Source organism: Phasianus colchicus, chromosome 39, assembly GCF_987193195.1.
Source record: "Phasianus colchicus chromosome 39, bPhaCol1.hap1.1, whole genome shotgun sequence".
NCBI lineage: Eukaryota > Metazoa > Chordata > Aves > Galliformes > Phasianidae > Phasianus > Phasianus colchicus.
In genome coordinates, this window is record NC_143474.1 from 2206216 (window position 1) to 2221886 (window position 15671).

The 15671-nt window shown below is 59.6% G+C and overlaps 4 protein-coding genes across 12 annotated transcripts in view; all 4 read right to left on the minus strand.

Annotated features, from left to right (window-relative positions):
- Positions 1–2353, minus strand: part of IPO4 (importin 4) — a 32043-nt gene extending 29690 nt beyond the window's left edge. For all 7 annotated transcript variants that reach the window (XM_090130141.1, XM_090130143.1, XM_090130146.1 and 4 more), the window contains exons 1-2: positions 2302–2353; positions 1453–1536 (exon numbers count right to left, since the gene is read on the minus strand). The gene's annotated coding sequence lies outside the window, so the exon portion shown is untranslated. The remainder of the gene's footprint in view (positions 1–1452; positions 1537–2301) is intronic.
- On the minus strand, positions 2331–7191 carry LOC149913322 (importin-4-like). 2 transcript variants are annotated; one of them, XM_090130170.1, is made up of 8 exons: positions 6902–7191; positions 6716–6802; positions 5735–5817; positions 5078–5119; positions 4493–4616; positions 3490–3593; positions 2771–2836; positions 2331–2403 (listed from the first exon to the last, which is right to left on the minus strand). In XM_090130170.1, exons 1-6 carry the CDS (start codon positions 6968–6970, stop codon positions 3534–3536), a joined length of 465 nt encoding a protein of 154 aa, XP_089986296.1. In that variant the 5' UTR covers positions 6971–7191; the 3' UTR covers positions 2331–2403; positions 2771–2836; positions 3490–3533. The 2 variants fall into 2 exon arrangements, with proteins under 2 accessions (XP_089986296.1, XP_089986295.1); XM_090130169.1 differs by having other exon boundaries at positions 3490–3596.
- A 129-nt stretch (positions 7192–7320) lies between these two features.
- NEDD8 (NEDD8 ubiquitin like modifier) lies at positions 7321–8515 on the minus strand. Of its 2 annotated transcripts, XM_090130171.1 has the most exons (5): positions 8319–8515; positions 8149–8196; positions 7996–8078; positions 7497–7565; positions 7321–7415 (listed from the first exon to the last, which is right to left on the minus strand). In XM_090130171.1, exons 1-5 carry the CDS (start codon positions 8334–8336, stop codon positions 7352–7354), a joined length of 282 nt encoding a protein of 93 aa, XP_089986297.1. In that variant the 5' UTR covers positions 8337–8515; the 3' UTR covers positions 7321–7351. The 2 variants fall into 2 exon arrangements, with proteins under 2 accessions (XP_089986297.1, XP_031465097.1); XM_031609237.2 differs by having other exon boundaries at positions 7321–7565; positions 8319–8510.
- Positions 8516–8774: 259 nt separating this feature from the next.
- TINF2 (TERF1 interacting nuclear factor 2) lies at positions 8775–15454 on the minus strand. The gene is made up of 10 exons (XM_090130168.1): positions 15398–15454; positions 14496–14667; positions 13351–13458; positions 12806–12907; positions 11519–11629; positions 10969–11068; positions 10831–10885; positions 9363–9427; positions 8916–9013; positions 8775–8808 (listed from the first exon to the last, which is right to left on the minus strand). The coding sequence occupies exons 1-9, from the start codon at positions 15421–15423 to the stop codon at positions 8997–8999; spliced, it is 756 nt and encodes a 251-aa protein (XP_089986294.1). The 5' UTR covers positions 15424–15454; the 3' UTR covers positions 8775–8808; positions 8916–8996.
- Between the last annotated feature and the right edge of the window lie 217 nt (positions 15455–15671).

Here is a 15671-nt window from a genome sequence, read left to right on the forward strand (position 1 = left end):
GTTAATCCCATCAGAATCCCAGCTAATCCCATCTAATCCCATCAGAATCCCAGTTAATCCCATTTAATCCCAGTTAATCCCATCAGAATCCCAGCTAATCCCATCAGAATCACAGTTAATCCCACCTAATCCCAGTTAATCCCATCAGAATCCCGGTTAATCCCATCTAATCCCATCAGAACCCCCAGAAAATACAACATAATCCCAGTTAATCCTGTCACAATCCAAGAAATTTCAAGATAATCCCAGTTAATCCCATCAGAATCCCAGAAAATACAAGATAATCACAGTTAATCCCAGTTAATCCCATCAGAATCACAGAACATACGAAAGAACCTCAGCTAATCCCAGTTAATCCCATCATTACTCCAGAAAGTACATGAAAATCCCACTTAATCCCAGTTAATCCCATCATAATCCTAGAAAACACAACATAATTCCCTGTTAATCCCAGTTAATCCCGTCACAATCCCAGAAAACAGAAGATAATCCCAGCTAATCCCAGTTAATCCCAGCTAACCCCATCGAAACACCAGAAAATACAACCTAATCCCAATTAATCCCACTTAATCCCATCAGAACTGCAGAAAATATAATTCCAGATAATCCCAGTTAATCCCATCAGAATCCCAGCCAATATAGAATAATCCCAGTTAATCCCATAAGAATGCAGTAAAAAACAAGATAATCCTACTTAATCCCAATCAAACCCCATAATCCCACCATAATTCCATAAAAGCCCCCCATAATCCCATGCAATCCCCCATAAATCAATAAAACCCCCATAATCCCATGTAATCCCCCATAATCCCACCATAATCCCCCATAGTTCAACCATAATCCCACCATAATCCCACAAAACCCCCATAATCCCATGCAATCCCCCATAATCCCCCCCTGTCCCCCCATAATCCCATGTAATCCCCTATAATCCCCCAACACCCCATAATCCCATGTAATCCCCCATAATCCCCCCCAACCCCCCATAATCCCATGTAATCCCCCATAATCCCCCCCAATCCCCCATAATCCCATGCAATCCCCCATAATCCCCCCCTAATCCCCCATAATCCCATGTAATCCCCCATAATCCCCCCCTAACCCCCATAATCCCATGCAATCCCCCATAATCCCCACCTAAATTCCATAATCCCATGTAATCCCCCATAATCCCCCCTGACCCCCCATAATCCCATGCAATCCCCCATAATCCCCCCCTAACCCCCCTTAATCCCATGTAATCCCCTATAATCCCCCAACCCCCCATAATCCCATGTAATCCCCCATAATCCCCCATAATCCCCCCCTAACCCCCCATAATCCCATGCAATCCCCCATAATCCCATGCAATCCCCCATAATCCCCCCCTAACTCCCCATAATCCCATGTAATCCCCCATAATCCCCCCCTAACCCCCCATAATCCCACGTAATCCCCCATAATCCCCCTCACCCGTGGCCGTTCCTGTGCCAGGAATCCCAGCACCGCCAGCGCCCGCGCCCTCAGAGCCTGGCCCCGCCCCTCGGCCGCACCCACCTGCAAAACAAGCCCCCTCATTGGCCCATTGACACAGAGGGGGCGGGCCTTAGCCACTAAGCCCCGCCCCTTTCTTGGACCAAGCCTCCTGATTGGCCCATCAAGAAAGGCTGGGCTCTGCCCCGCCCACTTCCTGTTGTCGCACCGATCAGGGGGCAGCGTGGCTCTCAGTAGCCCCGCCCCTTCACCATTAAAGGGCACTGCGAGCATCAAGGCCCCGCCCACTGCTTTAGCCACGCCCCCTCCGCCATATATGGGCAAAGAGGGCTGGGCTTCCACTGTGGCCCCGCCCCCACACCCATAAAGGGCAGCAGCTCACAGTGTGACTCCGCCCCTTCTTCCATATATGGGCAAAGGGGGGCAGGGCTGTGTGTGGCCCCGCCCCAACACCCATAAAAGGGCATTGGTTCACACTGTGGCTCCGCCCCCCCCCTGCCATATATGGCAAAGCCCCATATAAGGGCAAAGGGGCGGAGCTTCAACTGTAACCCCGCCCCATCACCATAAAAGGGCATCAGTTCACCCTACGGCTCCGCCCCTCCTCTGCCATATATGGCAAAACCCCATAAAAGGGCAAAGGGGGCGGGGCTTCATGCATAACCCCGCCCCATCGCCATAAAAGGGCATCGGTTCACACCGTGGCCCCGCCCCCCTGCTTCCATATATGGGCAAAGGGGCGGAGCTTCGCGTGGTAATACAAAGGCAGCAGAGCCGCGGTTTCTCATTGGCTCCTCCCACCCCCTTGGCCCCGCCCCCCCCCCCCACCTCCAGGCAGAGGTCAAGCAGAGGTCGGAGGTCAGAGGTCACGGCTTTGGGGTCGGCGGCCACGAGTTCATCCAGCACCTCCAAAGCGTCGGCGCCCAACTCCTAAAATGAGCCAAAATCGCCTGAATTTCACCCAAAACGGCCGCGTGGGAACGGAGGGGAGGGGGAAAAAGGGTCAAATTTGGGTTAAAATCGGCCAAAAACGGCTCGAAAACGGGATGAAAATGGAGAAAAATGGACACGGGGTGACGGGGGGGGGGGACTGAACCAAAACGGCCAGAATTTACCCCAAATTTGAGGCTGAAATGGTGGCTGTGGACGACGCCCCCCCCCGTGGGATCCAGCGGGGCTGAAAGCGCCCCAAAATCGGGCAGATTTGCCCCAAAATTGGCCGGGAAAGTGTGAAAATGGAGGTTTTTTGTAAGGTTGACCCAAAATGGGGGTTTTTTACCCCAAAAAAAATTCTCACCTCGTCGGCGTCCATCAAAACCCGGAGGGCCTTCAGGATGTCGGGGAGCAGCGAGCGCAGCAAATCCTGCCCCCCCCCCAAAAAAAAAGTAATTAAAAATCACCTCGAAATGACCCGAAATCGGCAGAATTCCACCCAAAATCCTGAGTTAAAAAAACGCCTTTTTTCGAGCACCAAAACGGGGCGAAAAACGGCGATTTTGGGGCAATCAGGGGCGTCGTTTCAACAGGGGGAACACAACCCCCCCCCTTCCCCCCCCAACCCCTCATTTTGGGGCTAAAAACCTCCATTTTGGGCAACTCAAGTCCACAATTCTTACTGTCCCCCAATTCCCACATTTTGGGGCTAAAAACCTCAATTTTGGGCAACCCAAACCCACAATTCTTACTGTGTCCCCCCCTCCCCTCCAAGCCCCCATTTTGGGGCTAAAAACCTCCATTTTGGGGCAACCCAAACCCACAATTCTTACTGCCCCCCCCAACCCCCCATTTTGGGGCTAAAAACCACCATTTTGGGCAACTCAAAACCCCACTTCTTATACAACCCCCCCCCCAATTCCATACCCTCATTTTAGGGCTAAAAACCCCCATTTTCACCCCCTCCCCCCCCCCAAACCCCATTATTTTAATGGTGGGGGGGCCCCACGTCTCAACCACCCCCCCCCTCCCCCCAAAACCTTCAATTTTGGGGTCAAAAAAGCCCATTTTGGGGTCACTCACCGTCTGCTCCCCCCCCACGGCGGCTGCCAGCCCCCCGATCGCCTTCAAGGCGTAGGAAATGCTCTGGGGGGGGGTCCCAGGTTGAAGCCCCCCCCGGCAAAGCTCTGCTATGGGGCGGCAGTGGGAGGTCAGAAATGGGGGGGGGTCTTCGAGGGCCGCGCTCAGCACTTGTAGGGCGCGCTGTGGGGTCGGGGGGGGGGGTTAAAGACCCCACATATGGGGAAATGGGGGTTCTGGGGGGGTTAAAGACCCCACATATGGGGAAATGGGGGTTCTGGGGGGGTTAAAGACCCCACATATGGGGAAATGGGGGGTCTGGGGGGGGCGTGGGGGGGTTAAAGACCCCCATAGGGGGGGATACGGGGGTTGGGGGGGGGTTAAAGACCCCCATATGGGGGGATACGGGGGTTCTGGGGGGGTTAAAGACCCCCGTATGGGGAAATGGGGGGTCTGGGGGGGCGTGGGGGGGTTAAAGAACCCCATAGGGAGAATATGGGGGGGGGGTTTTGGGGGGTCCTGAAGGGGTTGGGGAAGGAATGGGGGGGGTTATGGGAGGAAAATGGGGGTCCTGGGGGGTCGTGGGGGGGTTAAAGTCCCCAAAGGGGGGATATGGGGGTCCTGGGGGGGTCCTAGGAGAAAAATGGGGGTCCTGGGGGGGGTCTTGAGGGGATTAAAGACCCCTATAGAGGGAATATGGGGGTCCTGGGGGGGTCAAGGGGGGGTTATGGGAGGAAAATGGGGGTCCTGGGGGGGGTTAAAGACCCCCATAAGGGCAATATGGGGGCCCTGGGGGGGGTTGTGGGGGGGTCCTGGGAAGGTTGGGGGAGGAATGGGGGAATTATGGGGGGAAATGGGGGGTCGTGGGGGGGGTCCTGAAGGGGTTACAGGGGGGCGAGGGGGGGGGGGGGGGCAGCGAGGTCGTCAGGGATGAATGGGGTGCATTGGGGTCTATGGGGGGGCGGGGGGGGGGGGGGGTTATTATGGGCTGGGGGGCTGCACTCACCTCCTGGCGTTGGGGGTCCCCCGCTGCTCCCTGCAGCCATCGCCCCATTGCGCCCCACTCCTCCGCCCCCCCACGGCGCAGCAGCGCCGCCCCCAGCTGGGAGAGGGACGGCAGCACCGAGCGGCTGGGAAATGGGGGGAAATGGGGGGAAATTGGGGCAAAAAGTGGGGGGGGGGATGGGAAGGAGGGGGGGGGAGGGGAATGGGGGGAGGTGGGGGGAATGGGGGGAGATGGGGGGAAATGGGGGGGTGATGGGGGGGAGGTGGTGATAAATGGGGTGAAGATGGGGGGTAATGGGGGGGGGGAGGAGGGGGGGAAGATTTGGGGAAATGAGGGGGGGGAGATGGGGGAAATGGGGGGGGAAGTTGGGGGGAAACAGGCAGAAAATAGTGGGGAAGATGGGGGAAACGGGGGGGGGAAATGGGGAAAAACGGGGGAGATGATGGGGGGGGAAAGTGGGGGGAAATGGGCACAAAATGGGGGGAAATTGGGCAGAAATGGGGGGAAAAAGAGCAGAAAATGGGGGTGGGGGTGCGGCCCTTTTTTGGGGTGAAAAAAGGCGGAATTGGGAGCAGTTGGACTCACTCTGTTTCCTTCTCCAGAGCCTCAACCAATAGGGACGGGAGCCTGAGGGACGGGGGCGGGGCAACGCTTAGTCCCTCCCCCCTGCCTAAACCACGCCCACCGTAGAAGCCCCGCCCCCTTCTCTTAGCCACGCCCAGCGTGCAAAACAGCCAATCACGTGGCTCCACGCAAGCCCCGCCCTCTCCATAAGCCCCTCCCCTGATCAGGCCACGCCCACCAGGCACAGTAGCCAATCCGATGGCTCCGCTGAAGCCACGCCTCCTTCAATAGCCCCGCCCCCTTCCAACAGGAAGCCCCGCCCACCAGACACAGCAGCCAATCATACTTCTGCCCGAAGCCCCGCCCACCGCAAGCCACTCCCCCTTCTTTAACCACGCCCTCCTCTGTAGCCCCGCCCACCACACAACGCAGCCAATTCCATTGGCTGCACAGAAGCCCCGCCCACTGTCTTTGCAACGCCCCCCCCCCACGGAGGCCACGCCCACCCCGCACTGCAGCCAATCCCATTGGTCTCCCCAGCCTAGTCCCGCCCCATTCCTTAGCCCCACCCACAATCTGCTGCAGCCAATCAGACGGAAGCCCCCACACACACAGCCCCGCTCCCTTTTATCCCGTACCGCCCGCCTATTGGCCACGCCCACCGGAAGTCCCGCCCACCTGAGCCTGAGTTCCGGATCCAGGCGCCGCCATCTTCCCGCCGTGAGGCAGCGGCGGAGCAGAACGGCGGCCAGCTGGCGCAGCTGGGCATTATGGGATGGCAAGAGAGGGTTGGGGGGCAGTATTATGGGATGGCAGGGGGGTTATTATGGGATGGCAGGGGGATTATTATGGGATGGCAGACAGAGAGAGGCATCATGGGATGGAAGAGAAGCGTTATAGGATGGGATGGGGGGAGGTGGAATTGTTATGGAATAGCAAGGGGAATTATTATGGGATGGTGGGGAAATTATTATGGGATGGCAGAGACAATATTATGGGATGGCAGAGAAGTTATTATGGGGTGGCGGCGAGATTATTATGGGATGGTAGGTAGAAGAAAATCATCATGGAATGGTAAGAGAATATATATATTATAGAACGGGATGAGAAAAGTAGAATTATTACAGAATAATAAGGACAATTATTATGGGATGGCAGGGAGATTGGGGTTATTATGGGATGGCAGAGAGAGAACGATAAGGGGAAGGCCAAAGACGGAGTTATTATGGGATGGAGAGATGGGGGTGGCCCCGTATGTGTGGGCTTATGGGTTGCTACGGGGTGGTGGGGGGGGTCCCGCTGAGCAGCTATGGAGGCTAAGGGAGGTATTATGGGATGTCAGGGCGGGGTGAGAACCGTGGGAGGATGGTGGGGGATTATTATGGGATGGTAAGATGGCTTTGGGGAGGGGATTATTATGGTGAGAGGACCCCGGGTGGGGGGGGGGGGTGGACGTTTGAGGTCTGCGGTTGCTATGGGGGGTTATTATGGGATGGCAGCACGGCTACGGGCCGTGAAAAGGCAGGCATAGGGGGAAGTCAACGTGAGCAGGTATGGGGGGGGGGGGTTATTATGGGGTGGCGGCTTCGCTACAGCGCTCGTTCTGGTGAATGGGGGGGTGGGGAGGAGGGTGGGAATGGGGGGGGGGGGGGGAATCACCTGCGGCCGAGCAGCGCCCACCACGACCTCCGCCAAGCTCTGAGGGGTCCGGGGGTCGGCGACCGCCTCACGGAGGCGGGCGGTGGCCTAAAGAGGAGGAAGGAGGGAGGGGGGGGAGGGTTGAAGGCAGGTCGGCAGGGCAACGCGCTCCCCCCGTCCGCCCCCCGCCCGGTGTTTTTCCGTTACTTGTCGGATAACGGCGTTGTCCGGTTCCAGGAGCTGCTCCAGCAACGCGTGCAGCTCGGGGGCCGCCATTTTGGAAAGAGGGCGCTTCCGGCGGAAGCGGAAGTTGTGCAGTGGAGAGCCCCGCGAATGCTGAGACACGATTGGCTCGCTCAAGCGGACGTCGCGCTGAGGCGCTTCCTTCTTAAAAGGGCAACGGCAAGAAAGCGTATAGACTTCAAAGGGCGACGCGAAACGCGGGCCCACAGCTGCTCTTCAAATGCAAACTGCGCCGGGTTTCTTCTTAAAGGGGCAATGACACAAAGGTGGACCCAATTTCTCATTAAAAGGGCAACGGCACAGAACGCCATCGCATGAGTTTGTGTCTCACTCAGCCTCCCCCAAATCCCCCTCCCCGGTGACGTCATCAACGACAGCACCCGTGACATCACACAGACGCTTTAATTCGTGGGGCTACATGCAAACGGGAGGACATGGAAGAGGGTGGGAGATTAGGGGAGGAGGGGGGGAGTCAATAAGGGCGGGGTCGTCGACGCGGGCGGAGGGCGGGGCCAGCCGTTAGCCCCGCCCCTCGCCCCGCCTGGCCCCGCCCCCTCGCAGGGCTAACACCAGGTGCAGCACGGAGCCGCCCTGGATCTTGTAGTCGGCCGCCGTCTTCTCGTCGTTCCTTGAAGAGGCGGAGCCAAAGCGTGGGGGCGGGGCCTCGCAGGCAAGCCACGCCCCCTTCCCCTTCCCTACCCCCTTTCCTTTCCATTTTGCTCTAATCCAAACGGACTTTTCAACAGCACCCCATCAAACAGCTGCACCCATCCCACCTCCCAATCGCTCCCCAATGGGGACATGGCCCCTTTAAGACCCCCCCCCTCCCCCATACCTCGGGGGCAATCCCAAGCCCCGCCCAACCCACCTGCAAACCACGCCCACTCCCAACACCACGCCCACTTCCGCATTAAGCCCCGCCCATCCACGCTTGGGTGCGCGCTCAGACCACGCCCACACACTTTAACCCCGCCCACCCCACCCTCAAGACGCCAATCACCGCCCCGATTCCGCCCCTCAGCCCCGCCCACTTCCGCCGCACAGCCCCTCCCCTTTACATCTGCTTCCCGCTGTAGATGAGGCGCTGCTGCTGGGGCGGGATCCCTTCCTTCTCCTCCACGCGCTCCTTGATGCGCTCCACCTGTTGCGCCGAGGATTATTATGGGATGGAGGGACCCACACCTTCCCCCCCCCGCCCCACAACGCCTTACTTTGTCGGTGGGTTCGATGTCGATCTCGATTTCTTTCCCGGTCAGCGTCTGCGCCAACAACAAAAAAAAAAGGAGGGGAGGGGCTTAAAGAGGCCACGCCCACCCGTCCCGGCACCCCGACCCCGCCATCCCATAATATCCCCACCCCTCCCCCCACCGCCGTGCCGCACCTTTACTTTGATCAGCATCGTGGCTCTGTGTGTGTGTGTGCCCGGCGCGCCGGAAGCGGAAATGCCCTTAAGCCACGCCCCCCTCTTCCCTCATCCCCTTAGCTACTTCCGGCTTTAAGCGATGCCGCGCGGAGGATGCTGGGAGGTGGAGTCCCGGCGCGCTATTGGGCAGCGCTCAACCAATCAGAGAGCGGCTCCCCCTCCTCCCTCACCACCCCCCCCCCACCCTTACCGCGAGCCACTTCCGGCTTTACGCGCGGCCGCGCGGTGGATGCTGGGAGGTGGAGTCCCGGCGCGCTATTGGGCAGCGCTCAACCAATCGGAGCGCGGCCCCGCCCCCTTTGGGACGTACCACCGCGAACGGGGCGCGGGGGGGGAGGGGGGGAAACGGGGCGGATTTTGAGGTGAAAAACGGGAATTTCGGGCAAAAGCGAAGAGAAGAAAAGCGGGTCTCACCGGGGGGAGAGCGGCTGCGGGGGGCACTGCGGGTCTGCGGGGGGAGAATTAACGCATTAAGCTTTTATTGCGGGCTAATGAGCTCCTAATTGGCTGCCATGAGTAAATCCCGCCCCTGCTTCATCCTCTCGTAATTAATACCTAATTAGCATCCGTAATTAACACCGATTGCGTTTAATTCGTCACTCGTTGCTCTTCTAATTTAGGCATATCGGTGTTCTCTTAATTAACGACCGAACCTTTCACGTGAAAATGAGAACGGGTCCTTAATTAACCCACGCTAATTAACACCTTTCAGCTCCAATTAACCCCTTAATGAACATTTAATGAAACCCTCATTAACACTCCATTCAGAGAACCACCAAACCCCCAAAGAACAGAAGGATGCAGAAGCTCGTTACCCGCACTAATTAACTCACCACACCCTTAATTAACCCCCAAACCCGCCCTCTAATTACCCGTCATTAATTACCTTCCTCTGCGCGCCGCTCTCCTCCTCTGATTCGCTGAGGAACTCTGAGAGGGGGCGGGGCAGCCGTAGCCCCGCCGTAGCCCCGCCCACCGAGCCCACAAGCCCCGCCCACTCACCCAATGGCTGCACGCGGAGGGGGCGGAGCTGGCGGCGCGGTGGGCGGGGCTTGGCGGGGGCGGGGCTGCGGGGGGAAATGGGCGGGGCTTTAGCAAAGGGGGCGGGGCTATAGTATAGAATGGGGGCAGGGCTATGGGTAGGGGGCGGGGCTTGGCTGGAAGGGGGCGTGGTTTAGCGATAGTGAGTGGATATTCGGGAGGCGTGGCTTAGGATTGGGGGCATGGTTGGGTTTATGGGGTTGTGGGGTCGGGTTTATGGGATTGGGTTATGGGGTTGGGTTGGGTTATGGGGTTGGGTTTATGGGGTTGGGTTATGGGGTTGGGCTGGGTTGTGGGGTTGGGTTTATGGGGTTGTGGGGTCGGGTTTATGGGATTGGGTTATGGGGTTGGGTTGGGTTACGGGGTTGGGTTTATGGGGTTGTGGGGTCGGGTTATGGGGTTGGGTCTATGGGGCTGAGTTATGGGGTTGGGTTGGGTTATGGGGTTCTGAAGTTGGGTTTATGGGGTTGGGTTGGGTGTGTGGGGTTGTGGGGTCGGGTTTTTGGGGTTGGGTTGGGTTGTGGGGTCAGGTTTATGGGATTGGGTTATGGGATTGGGTTGGGTTGTGGGGTTGGGTTGGGTTGTGGGGTTGGGTTTATGGGGTTGTGGGGTCGGGTTTATGGGATTGGGTTATGGGATTGGGTTGGGTTATGGGGTTGGGTTGGGTTGTGGGGTTGGGTTTATGGGGTTGTGGGGTCGGGTTTATGGGATTGGGTTATGGGGTTGGGTTGGGTTACGGGGTTGGGTTTATGGGGTTGGGTTACAGGGCTAAGTTATGGGGTTGGGTTGGGTTTATGGGGTTGTGGGGTCGGGTTATGGGGTTGGGTCTATGGGGCTGAGTTATGGGGTTGGGTTGGGTTATGGGGTTCTGAAGTTGGGTTTATGGGGTTGGGTTGGGTGTGTGGGGTTGTGGGGTCGGGTTTTTGGGGTTGGGTAGGGTTATGGGGTCAGGTTGGGTTGTGGGATTGCCTTTATGGGCTTGGGTTATGGGGTTGGGTTATGGGGCTGATCTATGGGGTTGGGTTGGGTTATGGGGTTGGGTCTACGGGGCTGAGTTATGGGGTTGGATTGGGTTATGGGGTTGTGGGGTTGGGTTGGGACGTGGGGTTGGGTTATAGGGTTGGGTTTGTGGGGTTGGGTTTATGGGGTTAATGGGGTTGGGTTATAGGGTTATGGGGTTGGGCTTATAGGATTGGATTGGGGTTGTGGGGTCGGGTTGGGTTGTGGGGCTGAGCTATGGGGTTGGGTTGAGTTTATGGGGTTGGGTTCATGGCACTCAGGGGGCTGGGTTATGGGGTCGCGGTGAGTTGTGGGGCTGAGCTATGGGGTTGTGGGGTTGGGTTTATGGGGTTGGGTTCATGGCACTCAGTTACGGGGCTGGGTTATGGGGTCGGGTTGGATTGTGGGGTCGGGGTGGGGGGCCTCTCACCGCTCTGATTGGCCCTTCTGGCGCTGGGCGGAGCTCAGGGGGCGGGGCACAGCGCCTGTGGGCGGGGTTTATCCGTTGTGGGTGTGGTCTACCGTCAGGCCACGCCCCCTCCCCCCCCCCCCACGTTGCCCCGCCTACCGGAAGGGGCGTGTCCCATGTCGGCCAGGTAGCGGTGTAGGATTGGCAGGGATGGGGGGCGGGGCCCGGAAGGGGCGTGGCTCCAAACCACCGCGTGCATCTGAGAAGGGGGCGGGTCCAAAATTAAGCCACGCCCCCCCACATACCCAGCCCATTCCCATTGGTGCGTCAGGACCGCAATCCGTTCCTATTGGTCCATTTAAACACCCCCCTCCCTTAAGACACTCCCCACCCCCTCCGGGAGAACTGAAAGGGGGCGGGGCCAGCATTAGGCCACGCCCTCTTTATACCCTCCACATTCCTATTGGCAGACTAGGAGCCCTGTCCATTCCTATTGGCCCATTGATGTCCCGCCCCCTTTCAGGCCACGCCCCCTTTCAGGCGACGCCCCTTTCAGGCCACGCCCCCCTTCACTTCTCCCTACCCATTCCCATTGGTGCAGCGTGACCCCAATCCATTCCCATTGGCCACTTTAGGCCCCACCCCCAGCCTTTATGCCACGCCCCCCACCCTTAGGCCACGCCCCCCTCCTCCATTAGGCCACGCCCACCTGGCGCAGGTCGGGGGGGGGCAGGGCGCTCTCCAGGCGCTGCAGGAACTCGAAGCAGAGCTGCTCCAAAGCGCACAGGAAGCCGTCCCCGTAGTCGTGGCAACAGGGACCCTGTGGGACGGGGGGCTGGGAGGGACTGGGAGGGACTGGGAGGGGATAGAAGGGGACTGGGAGGGGATAGAAGGGGACTGGGAGGGACTGGGAGGGACTGGGAAGGGATTGGGGGCCATTGCGAGAGACTGGGAGGAACTGGGAGGGACTGGGAGGGGATAGAAGGGGACTGGGAAGGGATTGGGAAGGGACTGGGGGGCATTGGGAGGGACTGGGAGGGGGTTGGGGGTCATTGAGAAGGGATTGGGAGGAACTGGGAGGGGATAGAGGGGGACTGGGAGGGACTGGGAAGGGATTGGGGGCCATTGCGAGAGACTGGGAGGAACTGGGAGGAACTGGGAGGGGATAGAAGGGGACTGGGAAGGGATTGGGAAGGGACTGGGGGGCAGTGGGAGGGACTGGGAGGGGGTTGGGGGTCATTGAGAAGGGATTGGGAGGAACTGGGAGGGGATAGAGGGGGACTGGGAGGGACTGGGAGAGGATATGGGGGTACTGGGAGAGACTGGGAGGGACTGGGAAGGGACTGGGAAGGGAATGGGGGGCATTGGGAGGGACTGGGAGGGACTGGGAAGGGAATGGGGGGCATTGGGAAGGACTGGGAAGGACTGGGAAGGGAATGGGGGGCATTGGGAGGGACTGGGAGGGACTGGGAAGGGAATGGGGGGCATTGGGAGGGACTGGGAGGGACTGGGAAGGGATTGGGAAGGGATTGGGGGGCATTGGGAGGGACTGGGAGGGACTGGAAGGGGATAGAGGAGGACTGGGACGGACTGGGACAGGATATGGGGGTACTGGGAGGGACTGGGAGGGATTGGGAGGGGATTGGGGGGCATTGGGAGGGACTGGGAGGGACTGGATGGGGATATGGGGGGCACTGAGAGGAACTGGAAGGGGATTAGGGGGCACTGGGAGGGACTGGGAGGGAATTGGATGGACTGGGAGGGGATATGAGAGCACTGGGAGGGACTGGGAGGGGCTGGGAGGGGATTGGGGGGCACTGGGGGGGACTGGGATGGGATATGAGGGCACTGGGAGGGGATTTGGGGGTACTGGGAGGGACTGGGATGGCAGTGGGGCTGCCCAGGGAGCCTCATATTGGGCCATACTGGACTATACTGGTCCATACTGCCTCATACTGGACTGTACTGGTCTATACTGGTCTATACTGGGCAGTACCTGCAGGTAAGCACGGCGTTTCCTCTGGTCCCACAAAAGGGGTAAAATGGAGTCCCTGAAATTCTGCTGGGCTTCCGAAATCATCAGCTGCTCCTTGGGGGTCTGGGGGGAAATGGGGGGGAAATGGGGGAAGTGGGGGGGGATATGGGGGGAAATATGAGGGGAAATGGGGACGGAATGGGGTAAATATGGGGGAAATTGAAGAAATTGGGGGAAATGGGGGGAATATGGGGGGAGAGCGGGGGAATATGGGGAGAAAGGGAACATAGTGGGGGGAAATGGGGGGAATTGGGGCAGATAAGGGGGGAATGGGGGAAAAATATGGGGGGAAATGGGGACAGAATGGTGGAAAGATGGAGGAAATTGAGAAAATTAGCGGAAATGTGGAAGGTATGGGGGGGAAATTGGGAGAATTTGGGGGGAAAAGGGGGGAATGGGGAGGAAATATGGGGGGAAATGAGAGGAAATTGGGCGTGAAATGGGGGAAATGAGGGGGAAATGGGGGGAAATCGGGAGGAAATCCCCCAAACCCCACAAGGACGCACCGCTCGTCCCCCCCCCAGGTTTGGGGTCGCTCCTTCGGGGAAGAAACGATCAATGGAGTCAAAGAGCTGCGGCTCCGAGTGCTCCTCGTGGAGGAGGGAATGCACCACCTGGGGGGGACAAGATGGCCGCCATGGGGAAAAGATGGCCGCCATGGTAATAGGGGGAGCTGGGCAAAATGGCCGCCATGGGATCAAGATGGCTGCCATGGGGACAAGATAGCCGCCATGGCAATGGGGGGGTGTTGGACAAGATGGCGGCCAACAGGACAAGATGGCGGCCAATGGGACAGGATAGCCGCCATGGGGACAAGATGGCCGCCATGGCAATAGGGGGGGATGGGCAAAATGGCAGCCATGGGGTCAAGATGGCTGCCATCAGGACAAGATGGCCGCCATGGCAATGGGGGGTGTTGGACAAGATGGCGGCCAACAGGACAAGATGGCTGCCATGGAGACAAGATGGCCGCCATGGCAATGGGGGGGTGTTGGACAAGATGGCGGCCAACAGGACAAGATGGCTGCCATGGCAATAGGGGGGGATGGGCAAAATGGCGGCCATGGGGTCAAGATGGCCGCCATGGGGACAAGAGGGCCGCCATTGGGACGAGACAGCCGACAATTTGGACAAGATGGCCGCCATGGGGACAAGATGGCCACCAAGAGGGACAAGATGTTGGCCAATGGGAATGGGGGGATGGGACAAGATGGTGGCCAATGGGACAAGATGGCTGCCATGGGGACAAGATGGCCACCAATGAGGACAAGATGGCCACCATGGCAATAGGGGGGGCTGGGCAAAATGGCGGCCATGAGGTCAAGATGGCCACCAAGGGGACAAGATGGCCGCCAATGGGAATGGGGGGGATGGGACAAGATGGCGGCCATGGGGACAAGGCGGCCGCCATCTTGAAAAGCCCAATGGACGATAGGAAGAACGGCAGCCACCACCTTGCAAAGTGCAAAGCATGATGGGAAGGGCAGCTGCCATCTTGCACAGCCCAAAGCACGCTGGGAAAGGGCGGCGGCCATCTTGCGCAGCCCAAAGCACGCTGGGAAGGGCGGCGGCCATCTCGCGAACCCCAATGGCTGCGGAGCAGGCGGCGGCCATCTTGCCCCCGCAGGGGCTGCTGGGAAAGGTTACTCACGGCGGCCTGCAGCCCCAGGCGCAGCCGGACGCCATGCTGGCAGCTCAGCGCGGCGGGGGCCGCCCTCCCCACGGCCTCCAGCAGGGCCAGGACCCGCGGGAAGTGCCGCAGCCGCCGGCCCCGCACCGCCTGCCAGGCGCCCGCCAGCGCCACCCGCAGGGCGGAGGGGGAACTGCGGGGTAAAAATGGGGGGGGTCAGCGCCCCACAGCCGACCCACGGCCCCACATCCAGCCCCATAACCAACCCATGGCCCCATAGACCAACCCATAGCCCCATATCCAGCCCCACAGCTCCATATCCAGCCCCATAACCAACCCACGGCCCCGTTTGCAGCCCCACAGCCCCATATCCAGCCCCACAGCCCAACCATTGGCCCCATATCCAGCCCTACAGCCCCATATCCAGCCCCACAGCCCCATATCCAGCCCCACAACCCAACCATTGGCCCCATATCCAGCCCTACAGCCCCATATCCAGCCCCACAGCCCCATATCCAGCCCTACAGCCTCATATCCAGCCCCACAGGCCCTATATCCATCCCCACAGCACCATAGCTCTGCCCACAGCCCTATATCCAGCCCCATAGCCCAACCCCCAGCCCCATATCAATCCCCACAGCCCCATATCCAGCCCCACAGCCCAACCCACAGCCCCATATTCAGCCCCATGGCCCAACCCATGGCCCCATATCCAGCCCCGCAGCCCCATATCCAGCCCCATAACCAACCGATAACCCCATAGCCCAACCCATGGCCCCATATCCAGCCCCATAACCAACCCATAACCCCATAGCCCAACCCATGGCCCCATATCCAGCCCCGCAGCCCCATATCCAGCCCCATAACCAACCCATAACCCCATAGCCCAACCCATGGCCCCATATCCAGCCCCACAGCCCAACCTGTAGGCCCACAGCCCCACATCCATCCCCACAGCCCAACCCCCAGCCCCGAAACGCCGCCCCCAGCCCCACAGCCCCGCCCCACAGCCCGCCCCCATAACCCCGCACCCCCTAAAGCCCCTCCCCCCGCCCCATAACCCCGCCCGCCCCCCTCCCCGCGCTCACCCGGTGTCTCTTCCGTTCATACTTCCGCCCTCTGACGTCACATCCGGTGGCGGCCCGCTCTCCCGGCCGCCGTATCTTTTCGCACGGCCCGGCGCCGCGCCGTTTCCCG